Source organism: Impatiens glandulifera, chromosome 2 (assembly GCF_907164915.1).
Source record: "Impatiens glandulifera chromosome 2, dImpGla2.1, whole genome shotgun sequence".
In the NCBI taxonomy this organism is placed as follows: domain Eukaryota; kingdom Viridiplantae; phylum Streptophyta; class Magnoliopsida; order Ericales; family Balsaminaceae; genus Impatiens; species Impatiens glandulifera.
The window spans coordinates 62,095,590-62,109,340 of NC_061863.1; the positions used below are offsets into that span (position 1 = coordinate 62,095,590).

Here is a 13,751-nt window from a genome sequence, read left to right on the forward strand (position 1 = left end):
TGTTATTGAAACCCATAATTTTAAAACAATCAAATCCCCATCAAACCCAACAATGAAATTATTGATCACCTTATATAAATACAAACTAGCATTTAGCCCGTGCATTTGCACGAATAATAATATAAAAACAGTGAAAAAAAATTACGGATAATATTTTTTATTTTATTTTTAACCGTTTTAAGTTTATGGGTGAGTAAACCCACAATCCGACCCAATTATCCATTTACTCAACATCATTATATATTAGTTAGTTAAAAAGTTGAACTTATATTAATATTAAAACGTCCCGCGTTTATCAAATTTGGTGTTGAATTTAAAATATAAAGTCTTTGTAGCTTAGTTGGTTAAAGAGTTGTACTTGTTTTGTTAGGTTGCAAGTTCGAAACATACCTCTAGCATTTTTAATTTTATTTTTAACCGTTTTAAATTTAAAAACGGGTCAACCCACAATCCGACCCAAGTATCCAAATTAACCACAGCTCTCGACCCGGCAATCCGGACACTTTAAAAATTAAGCATCATTATATATATATATAGATAAGAATGTTTGATTATTTTATTTAGTTCAATTATACATCCAAATTTTAAATCCAATATAGCATCAATTAAATGATATTCCCATCTAAGTCATCATTTAGAAAATCTTATATTCTTCTTTATTTTTAACCTTTTAAATTTTGAAATAAAAAAACGAAATAAAAAAACAAATTAATAAAAATAATGATGTTTTATCATATTCTCTAAATAACATTTCTCATCCAAAATAATTATATTTCTTTTCACATTTCAACAACACATGAAATGAATATATACAGAGATATGGGACGAACCTATAGATAGTCTTCATATAAGGTTATTAACATTTTCATCATAATTCTGTTTCTATATTTGAATTTATAGTACATGTAAAAATTAAAATATGAATTTATTTTACGTTACTAAATGAAAAAGATTTAATTTGAATATTGTACTATTGATTTGCCCAATAATATTTTTTTTTTTTGTGGGGGATGCGTTTGTACTTGTTGTCATCCAGCACTTTGACTACTTGGACTTGGAGCCTATTTTGGATCATTCTGCCATTTAATTCCATTATTTGCCCACAGCTTCTTTCTTTGGAATTATAATATTATATTCTTATTTCTCTTTCTATTTATAAATTGATACTAATAATTTTTTATCATTTCAATTAAAATTATTACATTTTTGTCACGATCATACATCTTCTTCTCATAAAAAAAAAATCATTTTATAAATAAGTAGTTGTAAAAGGACAAATTTTTATGTTACATTTTTTAAATTAGTACTGAACAAAATATAAACTTATAGTTTATTCTTCTATTAAAGAATTGTTTCTTTAAAAGAAAATTAATTAAATCTAAAATATATTTGTTATTTAATTTTGTGATGCTATTTATACCCATTAAGATTTTTTAAGTAAAATTTTCGTCCACTTTGTTGAAAGTTAAATTTTTAAGATAACGTCACGAGTTAAGTTGAAAGTAAAATAAAATTTGAGTTGGATGCCTGAATTTTTTATTACAATTATTAATTATATGTTTTTGTGTAAATCTTTTATATTTTAAGATCAATGTTTTTAGCTAATCAAGATTAAATTAAAAATGTATAACATGATCTGGCTAACTAGGTGTGTGCACGAGTGACATAGAAAATAACAATATATTAATTAAGTACTTATTATATTTGGTTCATCATGTGCTTAAGAAACTAATCTCATAATTGAAATAATTCATACTTGTCATTCTAATAATTCTAATTAAATGTTTTACAAGTACTTATTATATTTGGTTCATGTTATTTTATTTTATTTTTTGTTTATTTTTATAGATTGAGTTTAATTTGTTTACCAATGTCATTATATAAACATATATTTTATTGTATTTGTTCATTCTAGCTAGTTGTATAAACTAAATATATGTGTTCAATGAAATAATCAAAATATCACTTTATAAAAGCTCAATTTAATTATTAATGGATCATACAATACATGTTGAACACATGGACTGTTGTGGTTAGTGTGGCAAGTCTTAAAGATGAATGAACTATTATTGTCATATTGTTTCTAGTGATTCATTTGGGTAACACTAATAACAGAACATTTAATATTTATAGTCCACATTCATTTTGTTTATAATTCAATTTTTATAATATGAACTAGTATAGTTCTTACTTTCATTTAAATATAAATTAAATCTGTGACATTTGATTTATAAACCACTCTTGTAACTTGGGTTATTTTAAATACAGTTTTCTTTCAATTATGCAGGTTACGCAATAATGAAATTATATTTTATTAAATATTGATTTTTGTTCAGAACATATATAACAAATTAAAAATTCATTACAAAATTGTAAATTAAGTTTAGTAAATATAAATGTTACAATTTTAAATGTGTGATTGTAATTATAAGTGTGATATCATCTAATTTAACTCATTAAATTAGTTCAAGGTTAATAAATCGACAAAAAGTCACTGATTTGATTCTATCTAAAACGTTTTAAGTTGGATTTATATATGAATAACATGGGTTGCACAATCTTTTTAAAATAAAAAACATTATAATTTTTAACAATTAGATTAATTATATGAAACATTACAAAAGAATAAAGGAGGGAGAGCCATGATTTAATTATTTCATGTCCCCATTTAGTCATTTACTATTCGAATTCGATCATGATCAGATGTTCCATATTCGTGTTTGACTAGGTTATGGGACCAATATTTCTTTATTTGGGTGGAGAGCTAACAATTCAGGACGAAATTTTTAGAGAAGTCAAATTATAAAAAAAAAAGGGTTTGTGATGTCTAGTATAACCATATATATATATATATATGTATATATATGTATATATATATGTATATATATGTATATATATATGTATATATATGTATATATATATGTATATATATGTATATATATATGTATATATATGTATATATATATATATATATGTATATATATATGTATATATATGTATATATATATATATATATGGTCTATTTTAAAAAATATATTTTGTTTATATTTTATATTTATGTCTTTGTAAGAAGGCTTTGTTGTACATGTTTTTCTCTTAAAATAAATAAAGTTAATAATTTATATATATTTTTTTAATTAAAAATTAAACGTCTCTCATTGTAACCTAAATTGATTAAATAAATAAACTCAATAAAATAAAAAAAAAGAAAAAGAAAATGAATTTTGTCCTTTTTAGGTCCACTATTATGAGATATATTCTTTTGTTATTGAGCACAAGGAACGCATGACCAAGTATGTAAGAAGATTTATTTATCCAAAACTTATTAGAAATCCTGCATCGGCCAATTGGGATTGGGGTTTTGAATTAGTTAAGATCATACTCTAATTTCTAACATATATTTTAATTGTTGCAAACATGCCTTTTTCTTACAACTTTATTTCATAATTTATTATATATAAACATGAAGAAGGAAGTTTAAAAAATATATATTATTATCTTAATGTATTGCCCAGGTTGTTGTGCTCCCCAACCCCAAGCATTACATCATGTGAGAGTATTTGTGTTTGGACTTTGGATCCAAATAATTCATTTTCATGGCTACAGAAAAGTAAATCATCATCCTTTAAAAGAGTGTTCTTGCCATTTTAGGTCCCAATCACATGAGACATTCTCATATTTATATATATACCTACCTTATTCACTCGTCCAGACAGACCTCCCACTAGCCTCTAACAAAAAGAAGATTAGCTTTTCATATTTTACTCATATATATATATATGGTTTTTCTAATTAACCCTATATATATATATATATGTTACTAATTGTGTTTCAATCATTAATTATTAAGAAAGGGTTATCTAGCTAGCTAGCTCATTCCCTCAGGCCTCAATTGTAATCTGTTTATAATGTCTATGCATTATCATCATGAGGACATAAGTTATAAAACATATATTCAAAGTAGCTAAGACATGCATGATCTAGATATATGTTATTTGAAGATTCAATCAGATTGTTAAAAGGGCTTAAACTATATAGAATAATAGTTGTTTAATTGGAAAAAGAGAGAATATTGTATAGAGATACAACAGTAAAAAGAATGTGCCAGAAAGCAAATTAAAAAAAGCAAGCTTTGATTGAGACATCGAGTGCAATGGGTCCATCTTCCTTTGCCTCCTCCTCCACTCTCTTATATATATTATTCCCCATAAATTCTGTCCGGGGCTGCGCTACCACTTCTACTGCCACCACCACTAACACCACTTTCCACCTTGTTTGATATCGCGTTTTTTATGATGTTTAATTGATTCAACTATTATTATAGTGGAGACTCGTAACTAAATGATATATAGTACATAAACCCATACACTTAGAGGTGAGTTTCACTCGAAAATCATTTAAAAATTCAAAAAACCATGACATAGGGTGCTCTGGTTAAATAAATATATATTTATATATGAGATGACCATGCAAATAATGTATTAATATTATTGATAAGATTGGTAATGGATCCTTTAAAATAAATTAAATAAATATTGCCAAGTGCGCCCTTCATGAATAAACCACCACATAGGGTGTGGGAGGTCGTGCCCGGCCCAACTGTCCCATCGATAGTGTCGCAAGAGAAACATGACTTCTTGAACAATGGCATGTTTCTCGTCTCCCCCCACTTTAATTTATTTATATATATATATATATATTTATAGTTATGGAATTAATTTTATTTTAAATTGAGACTAGCTAGTTATAACAACAAGCTATATAGCTAGTACATATATATATATAAACACGTACATATTCTCTTTTATCAAGAGATGTTGTTCAATAGACAAAATTATGTGGTTGGGTATAAACCCAATGTCAGTCATTTACTTTTCCCTAATTCATTCATTAATTAATTCTCAGTCTCCAACATGCACACGCAGACCCATATTTTTTCTTTTTTATATATTCAAGTCCCCATTCATTAACATTTCTCGTTCATTCACAGCCATGTTATACAATTATTTAAAAAAAAAAAATCATAACGGGTTGTAAGTTGTAATCATCCGTGAATATTATTGCATCGAGGTTGGACGGACTTTGTACATTGTAATGAACCGATTAAGAGTTTGACAATAGAAAAAAAAGGGAAAGAAAATCGAGATGTTACATGCTTACGAATGATTTAATTCAATGAGAAGTTTACCGGTTGGAACAGATTTAGGGTACCATATTGTATTGGTAACAATGGATGAACTCGGCACAAGCACGGTAAGAGGATTAACGTTGTTGCAGCTGCTGCGATCGAAGCGATGTTTACAATTTTTGGCAGAATGTTGTCGCCCGTTACAGATTTGACACAATTGATTATACCAACAATTTTCCGTGGTGTGACCAATTTTATTACATACTATGCATTTTGACACATTTTTTCCACAACGGGGATGAATCTCGAATGAATGTAGAGATGGGCCGATTGTTGAGATGGGCTCATTTAAAAGAATGTTAGATGGATTCGGCCCAAGTATTCCTGGAGACCCATCTAGTTTTGTATTAGGGCTAGGTGCATCAACAATACATCGCTGCCATGGAAGACCGGAGTAATGTCGATTCTTTCCGATCACGGCGACGGCATTAGATCGTCGAAGATTGTCCATTATCGTTTCGTGAGTTATGAGCATTTTGGTCAATTCGTCAAACGTGGGTTGATCCGTTCGAGTTGTGATTGATGTGATGAACGCTTCGTATTCCGGTCGAAGTCCAGCAAGTAGATGCATAATTAAGTCTTCATCGTAGATATGTTCTCCTGCCGCGATTAGAGCATTAGAAACAGTTTTGAATCTCTGCAGGTATTCTTCAATTGAGGTTGTACCCTGTTTTGTTCTTTGAAATTGGCCTCTAAGTAGTAACAATCGTGTTCTAGACTTTGAACCGAACATTTTTTCAAATGATAACCAGAGGTTCCTTGATGTTGCGCTTGATGTGCCGACAATTGAACCCATTGTTTGGTCTGTGACGGTTGAGATGAGCCAGGAAATGATTCTTTGATCTTGTACTAGCCAGTTCTTAAATTTAGGGTTATCAATTTGTACATTCGTCGTCCCATCTTCTGAAACTGAATCTATCTTCTCCGTTGGGACAGTGCAGGTACCATCTATGAACTTATAGAGATCATGCCCTTTTAGAACATTGATAATCTGCGATTTCCACATCAGGTAGTTGTTGTTGTTGAGTTTTTCAAGAATGGGGAACATCTGGGTCGTTGTTGTCGCTGATTGATTCTCCATGGATTGAATGTTCTTGTTTTCAGAATGTAACTCAGGAAGATAATCAAGAATAAGAAAACCCATATCCTCTGTTTTCTCTTAATTAATTAATTCTTGAAGAGATAGGAATTAGGATTAAGGCTTAATTAGCCTTTTATAAAATCAACTTAAGCAAAAGAAGTTATAACTAAATTTAGTTTAGCTAACAATAAGATGAAAATTTGTTGGTGTGGTGTGTTTGAATTTGCTGAATTCAATTTTTAATTGGAGTTAAAATTATAATTGAAACTGTTAGATATATAAAAATTGTAATTTTTAAAATGTTTATACTTAAATTCTTTATTTATTATTAATATATACCAATTTACATTGACTGCAAAAAGCTATATTGATTCAAAAAAATATGAATATCTGTTCTGTAAAATATATAATTAAGAATATCTGTTCTGTAAAATATATAATTAAGTTTAGTTTAAAAATTCTTTTTAATTTTTTAAAACCTAAAAAAATTAAAGTATTTTTGATCTTCTCGATAGAATTTTTATGAAATCATTAATATATGCCAATTATAAAAATAATTAAATGTTCAATTTAAAAGAAGCTTTTGTAAAAATGATTTTTATTAATGTCTTATTTAAATATTATATTTTAAACATTTGGTTCTCATGAATAGTTTAGCGGTTTGATTTATTGGTTTACTTACCCCTTCATTTATTTATTTAAAATAATATTTTTTATTTATATAATAAAATTATACTTATTATAGTTAAACCAAGTAGTCATGGGCTGAATTTTTTTTTATCTTGTAAATATGAAATAACTTCTTCATTTTTTATATTTTAAATTTTCTTATCAAATTTATAAAAAATTGATAAAATTACGTTTTTTCCACTCGTTTTATTCATAATTTTTAAGTCCACCGAATTCCTTGATCCGTTCTTTTTCATAATTGTTGGTGCTACATTTTAATAATTAATAATTCTATTTAATTGTAACAAATATAAATTGATCATCTAAGAAGATCTTGAAACTGCTATATTTTGCTTGAACCCATCTTCCTAAATAAATGACAAGGAGTGAAATGATGAGACAATTGTAAGTCAAATTCAATCATAATAATATGGATTAATGAATGTCACAATTTAGCCATGTTTAATTAGTCTCAGATTAAGTATGACTTTATTTCTTAGTTCACATTATTCCTCCTAACTAATTAATTTAATTATTTTTGACAATTGAGAAACTTCCCAATAAAAAAGTTAACAAATAAAAGCTAAAGAAAAAGAGGCTAATAATAACTGATGAAGCATGGCGCCACATGAAAGCTAAAACATTGGGTAATGATGATGGAATGTCCGAATTCTTCTCCATAAAAAACTCTTTCTTACATATAAGTAATCCATTCATTTGTCTTCTGTTTACACAATCCATTTTTATTTATTCAATAAATAAATACAAAAAAATCCCTAAACTAAATAAAGTTACCTAGAAAATGGCCAGCAAAGTCATTCTTTTCGCTCTTATAGCCTTTGTGGCCTTCATGGGCATGGCATGCTCGGTTGCAAACGCTCTAGAACCAGCTGCAGCACATGGTGCCGCAGACACGGCTCCAGACGCTGCACCGGAAGTTGTAGGTCTTCAAGACGGGCAACACGCTCCAGCCTATGCACCTGTTGTTGCCGGAGCTGCATCGCTAGACTTGTCCCTAATCACTGCTGTTGTTGTGGCTGCAGTGACCTCCACTTTTGCATTTTGAAACATTTAATTATAAATGATCCCTTAAACCTCGATTACGAGCTCACGGGCTCTACTCGAGGTTCATGGAGAATCCGTTCCTTTTTCTTATTGTGGAGTATCAATCTCCATTAGTTTAAATAAAAATGCCAATATTAGACCAGTTATAATGCTATCCTTAATTGTAGAATTTCATTTCTTCATGTTACTTTTAATTATTTAATTATTATTTTTTTTTGCTTGCAATGGTCACAAACATTGGCTAGTTTGTACAACTTTTTAAGTCATGGTACTATTAATAGCAAATATATTCTTTTGTTCTGAAAATTAAAAAATAAAATAAAATTTATAAAAAGGAAGAGATAAGAAGTTTTGGTTGGACATGGAATGTGAGGTCCATAACAAAGTCACCTAATCTTCCGGATAAGAAAACAATCCATGATTGAGGATTCCTATTGGCTCTCTATTTTCCTTTCTCTTGCAGATTGATTTGCTAAACTTACCAAAATCCCAAATTCACATCTGAAGAAAGTAGCAGAGATCAAGCTACCAAAGAACAGCAGAAAATGGCAGCAACAATGGCAACCATGTCTATGCTAAGCACAAACAGCAACAAGATTCCCATCCCAAACAAGCAAATTCAAAAACCCTTTTCTCTACAGAACCTACCTCAAGGCCTTTCAACCGCCAAGGCCATTTCCACTTCCACTTCATCTAATTCTAGTTTAGCACCCGCAGCAGCAGCCGCTCTAGCAGGAGTGGTGTTCTCGACCCTCAGTTCATGCGATGCAGCATTCGCAGCTCAACAGATAGCAGAAATTGCAGAAGGTGACAACAGGGGACTTGCCCTTTTGCTGCCGATTATACCTGCAATCGCATGGGTCTTGTTCAACATTCTACAGCCGGCTTTGAATCAGATAAACAAGATGAGGACCAGCAAAGGGGTGATGATTGGATTAGGCCTTGGGGGATTGACAGCGGCGGGGATGATGGCGTCGCCGGAGGCTACGGCGGCGGAGATGGCAACAATTGCGGCGGATGCTGCTGCGGCTGCCGGAACTGACAACAGGGGACAGCTTTTGTTGATTGTGATCACTCCGGCTCTTTTGTGGGTGCTTTACAATATTTTGCAGCCAGCTCTCAATCAGCTTAACAAGATGAGGTCTGATTGATTCATGGGAGAAAGACTATTAATTATTATTATGCATATATAAATTCTCCTCTCCCCTTTGTATTATTATTTTGAAACTAAATTGTGTAATTCATGAAACTTTCCTCTCTTCCATTTTTACCAAACTCTCTATTAATTCTCTTCTTCTTTTTTTATAATAAAAGAAAAGATGGTAACAAAGTAGAAGGAAACATTTAACATTTTGCAGAAAATCAAATATAATTTGGGATATACAAAATTATCATAGATCCTGGTGAATTATGATTTTTAGCATTTTTTATTTCAATTGCTCTTTGTATTCATTTAATCCAATATGGAAAAGAGTAACATATGGACAGTTTGCACCAAATCACTCTGTTTCTCTTTTACTATAACTATTAATGCAAACAAATTATTTCAATTTTCTTTTTCTTTTATAGAGGAACCTATAAAGAGAATCATATTATTTAAATGAAAATCAAAATTGATGCATATTCTTCATTTACAAAAAGAACATATTCTTTCTTCCCTCAGAAATCAAGGATATAAGATATACCATTGTTCATTATTCTGACCAGTTTAATGGATCAAATTTAATTTTAAAGCAATATTTGCATGGTGGAGCCAAATATAATTAATTTTGCTAACAACTCTCACTCAGTCGAGTTTAATTATACTTTACGGAATAAAAACGTGACAGGTAAGATTAGTATAAGAATATATATTATTGAAATTAGTCATACTAATGGATTACATTGAGTAATTAAGTAAAATTTGATAAAGACATGTAAATTATACTGTCACCCCACTTACTATCTACAATGATTTAATGATCTGAAAATATATTTTAATAATTATTGTTTTTTTTTATAAAAAAAAGAAAAGAAATATTTTAGCAACCCAATTGAGACTGTATTAAATAATTTGGACGGCAGCGATGAATAGAAAAGTTGACCAAATGACACATAGGAAAAAGCAGTCATTTGTTCCCATTCCTTTTTCTTTCTTTCTCTTTTTGCTACATTACGCGTAAAATCCAATCCAGCTACGATTCATGCGATCATTAAATTTCAATAAATTTCCAACCAAATTCCACAACACTCTAAATTCATATTTACAAACTCTATTATGAGATAGAGAGATCAGAGGTTCCAGTTTCCAGTGGCCGGCGGTGAATCGGTGATGCAGTTGCCGACATAATCATGAAGAAATTCACCAACATACTTGCACCCAAATATTTCATTCCCTCTCTTCTACTCTCCGGCGTAGTCATCCTCTTATTCTCTCTCTCATCCTCCTCCCAAAAACAATCACCGACAACCACCGGCGCCGGAGAACAACAACAACAAAATAACCGTCCCGTTCTCAACTCCGATCTACGGATACGACCCGGGTATAAAACATACGACGCTTACATACAACGACAACTAAACAAGACCCTCAATCCGAAACTCCGACAGGTCTGGACAACCCGAGATTGGGATCGAAAAATCAACGTCTTTTCCAAATTCTTTTCTCAATTGAAGGATCACCGACTCCTCCAAAATTCTTCCAGGGCTCTCTGCATCGGTGCGCGGGTCGGGCAAGAAGTGGAGGCTCTGAAACGGGTCGGCGTATCGAATTCCGTGGGCATTGATCTCGTCCCCTACCCGCCCCTTGTAATCCGCGGCGATTTTCATAACCAGCCATTTGGCAACGATACCTTCGAATTCGAGTTCTCTAATGTTTTCGATCACGCGCTTTATCCGGAAAAGTTCATCGGAGAAATCGAACGGACTTTGAAACCCGGTGGAATATGCGTCATACACGTGTCTTTATCTAAACGGGCCGACAAGTACTCTGCAAATGACTTGTATAGCGTCGAACCCTTGAAGGCTTTGTTTCAACGGTCAGAGCTTGTCCGAACCCGTAAAATTGATGGGTTCGGGTTGGATACGGAGGTTGTATTCAGGAAGAAAGGCAATTCAGAGTTAATCAAACGGTTCTGATCCGACCCGATCATTCATATGTTATATTATTTGATTAATTCATGGATTATTATATAAATATTAATTGTTTTGTTAATTAGTTGGTAGAAGCTTCCAATAATTCACCGTATTATACTGTCATTAGCTGGCAATTTATATATATGTATAATAATGTCGGTATGTTTGTCCTATTTGCCAACCCACCCATTGCTGGCACATCACATATATATATATATATATAATATATCATTCACATTTAACAAATAATAATAATTAATTAATTAATAGTAGTAATAACCGATTCTAGCTCAAGATCCTAAATTTCTAATTAATCGATCTTCTAGGGTTTATCAATTCAAGAGTGAGCTTAACTTTGAGAGTTGTATACGGATCGAGGGAGTATTCCTAGTAATATATATAAATATTTCATTTTAACGAGATTTGTTATATCATTTTATTCGTTTCTTGTATGATTCAAATTTAAAGTATCATTTTATTTAACTTAAAAATTAGTTAATTAATAAAAAGAGTATTAATTAGATAGATAATCTCACAATTTATTCATTTAGTGTTTTATTTTCTTTCATATTATATTAATCTTCATGTCGTATAATTTTTAAATTTATTTTATCTAAAACTCAAACCCTAAAATACTAAAATATTATTAATTTATTTTTATAAAATTTGAATTTTAAATATAAAAGACATTAAGACAATTTAATAGTTTAAAATCTAAATAGCCAACTTTTCAACAAATAAAGTTTTATTAAAAATCTTCAAAATAATCAACATCCAACCAGCGCTAGAGAAGAGAATATTAACCTTAAGGTTCTGGGTTCGAGCTCGTCATGTGACAAATTCTGCGTCGAGTTAAATGATTAAGTGTGTTTGCGAGCCACATACTTAATGCGTTGCCACATTTTTTTAGAAAGAAGTTGATGAGTTTAATTAAAATAATAATAATTAATAAAAAAAATGTCTTATCTTTTCTATTAAACAATTATGAATCATATATTTGGCTGGACGCATTTTCGTCGGCAGCAAATTCCTCTGAGTGCAATGACAAAGTGTACGTCCCTTTCGTCCTGGCCAATGATGTCAGGTGTCGGATTGCTGACATAATCAGCAACGAACTTAAATAGATGCAAGATGTTGTGTTTTGTATTAAGAAAAAAAACAATGTAAATGATTTTGAATAGGTTATGATTAATTTTTATAAAATATTTAAAAAATAATAATATATATAAATAAAATAAAAAATAATCATTTAAAAGAGAAAGTATTTTTAATATTTTGGTTAATGAAATAAGTGATTTTATTATTGAAAATTTAATTTTATATAATTTTTTTTTTAATTGTCAGCCGAATAAGGCGCAAGTTGTTGATTCCATGTGAAGTCGATGATATGGATCAAGGACTTAAGGACTACCTAGCTAGCAAGTTAATGTCTGGTTTCTCATTAGTCATGCATGTTCTTGAATACTAGGGCAGGCAGCCATTGCCCGTGGTGCGCGCGGTGGGGTCGTCCTGCTGTCTCCTGTCTCCAGCGCCTTTATTCCATACTGCCACGCTTTTCCTACCATGATTGGATTTTAAGCTTAATTAATTTATTCTAAGTCAAAAAATACTTTCCAAGATATTAATTTGTGTTTACAGTCTTGAACACCATATTTGGGTTGGTAAGGTTTTAGCTTAATTATGATGGTGGCATTCGTGGTGCTTCTAGTTTTAAATTTCATAAAATTGAAAATAAAATAAAATGCAATAGCCTAAGATATCTCCTATCATAAACTTAGTTTTGCAAAATGTCAATTTTATATACAAGGTTGGAGGTTTTGAGCGGTACGTCAAATTTATTTATAAAGTCGTAAAATTATATTTTTTTTTATATATAAAGTTGTTAAAAAAGTGTCAAAAATAAATAAAATAACGCAAGTCATCTAACGGGGTTATATTTGTATGCATATGACATCCACGTATTTATTTAATATTTTGTAAGCTATGTTTCCTTTCATTTAAAACGAACCTAACTCAGTAAATAAATAAAATTACCTTATCTTTTTTTTTACAAACTAACTTACCTCCCTTCCTCACTTCACCCGCCGTCGTCGTCATCGCCCTCTTCACCACCGGCCGTCGTCGTTATTCTTTTGACCACGACAATAGTTGGTCCATCGTGACCTTCACCACAACCATAATATGGACTGACGTGAAGAATTGTTGGTTTTATAGTACCTAGTTTCTCTTGATGAACGTATAAATTATTACTTTTGAATATCAATATTCGTGTATAAATTGATTATTATAGTCTGAAATTTAATTTGACAAATTAAAATTTTTAGAATTTTAAAAATTATTGCTTAGAAAACTAGTTATATAAATCTAGTATGTTTAGAAAAAACTAGTTACAAGATTATCTAGACTATCTATTAATTCTTATTGCTTAAAAACCATATTTGCTATGTTATAAATAATTTACACTGCTACATTTTTCTTATTAAGTTAATTGATATTATTATAATGGAATGATATTAAGTTGATATTTGAATTTACAGTATAAATTTTTTTAAAGATTTAAATAAAACTATGTCATGATTGGATTCTTACATAAATCTTTAAATATAGGATTTTCAAAAAAATTAAAAATTCGAT

The 13,751-nt window shown here is 30.2% G+C and overlaps 2 protein-coding genes across 2 annotated transcripts; both read left to right on the forward strand.

The window, feature by feature from the left end:
• The first annotated feature begins 8,459 nt into the window (after positions 1-8,459).
• LOC124927311 (photosystem II core complex proteins psbY, chloroplastic) lies at positions 8,460-9,261 on the forward strand. The gene has a single exon (XM_047467709.1). The coding sequence runs from the start codon at positions 8,549-8,551 to the stop codon at positions 9,152-9,154; it is 606 nt and encodes a 201-aa protein (XP_047323665.1). The 5' UTR covers positions 8,460-8,548; the 3' UTR covers positions 9,155-9,261.
• An 861-nt stretch (positions 9,262-10,122) lies between these two features.
• LOC124926324 lies at positions 10,123-11,290 on the forward strand. Its single transcript, XM_047466525.1, has one exon. It carries the CDS (start codon positions 10,335-10,337, stop codon positions 11,118-11,120), a length of 786 nt encoding a protein of 261 aa, XP_047322481.1. The 5' UTR covers positions 10,123-10,334; the 3' UTR covers positions 11,121-11,290.
• Positions 11,291-13,751: the final 2,461 nt, after the last annotated feature.

Bases quoted from the DNA above. Each gene is read 5' to 3' on its own strand.
- LOC124927311 (XM_047467709.1), top strand. From the start codon at position 8,549: ATGGCAGCAACAATGGCAACCATGTCTATGCTAAGCACAAACAGCAAC.
- LOC124926324 (XM_047466525.1), top strand. From the start codon at position 10,335: ATGAAGAAATTCACCAACATACTTGCACCCAAATATTTCATTCCCTCT.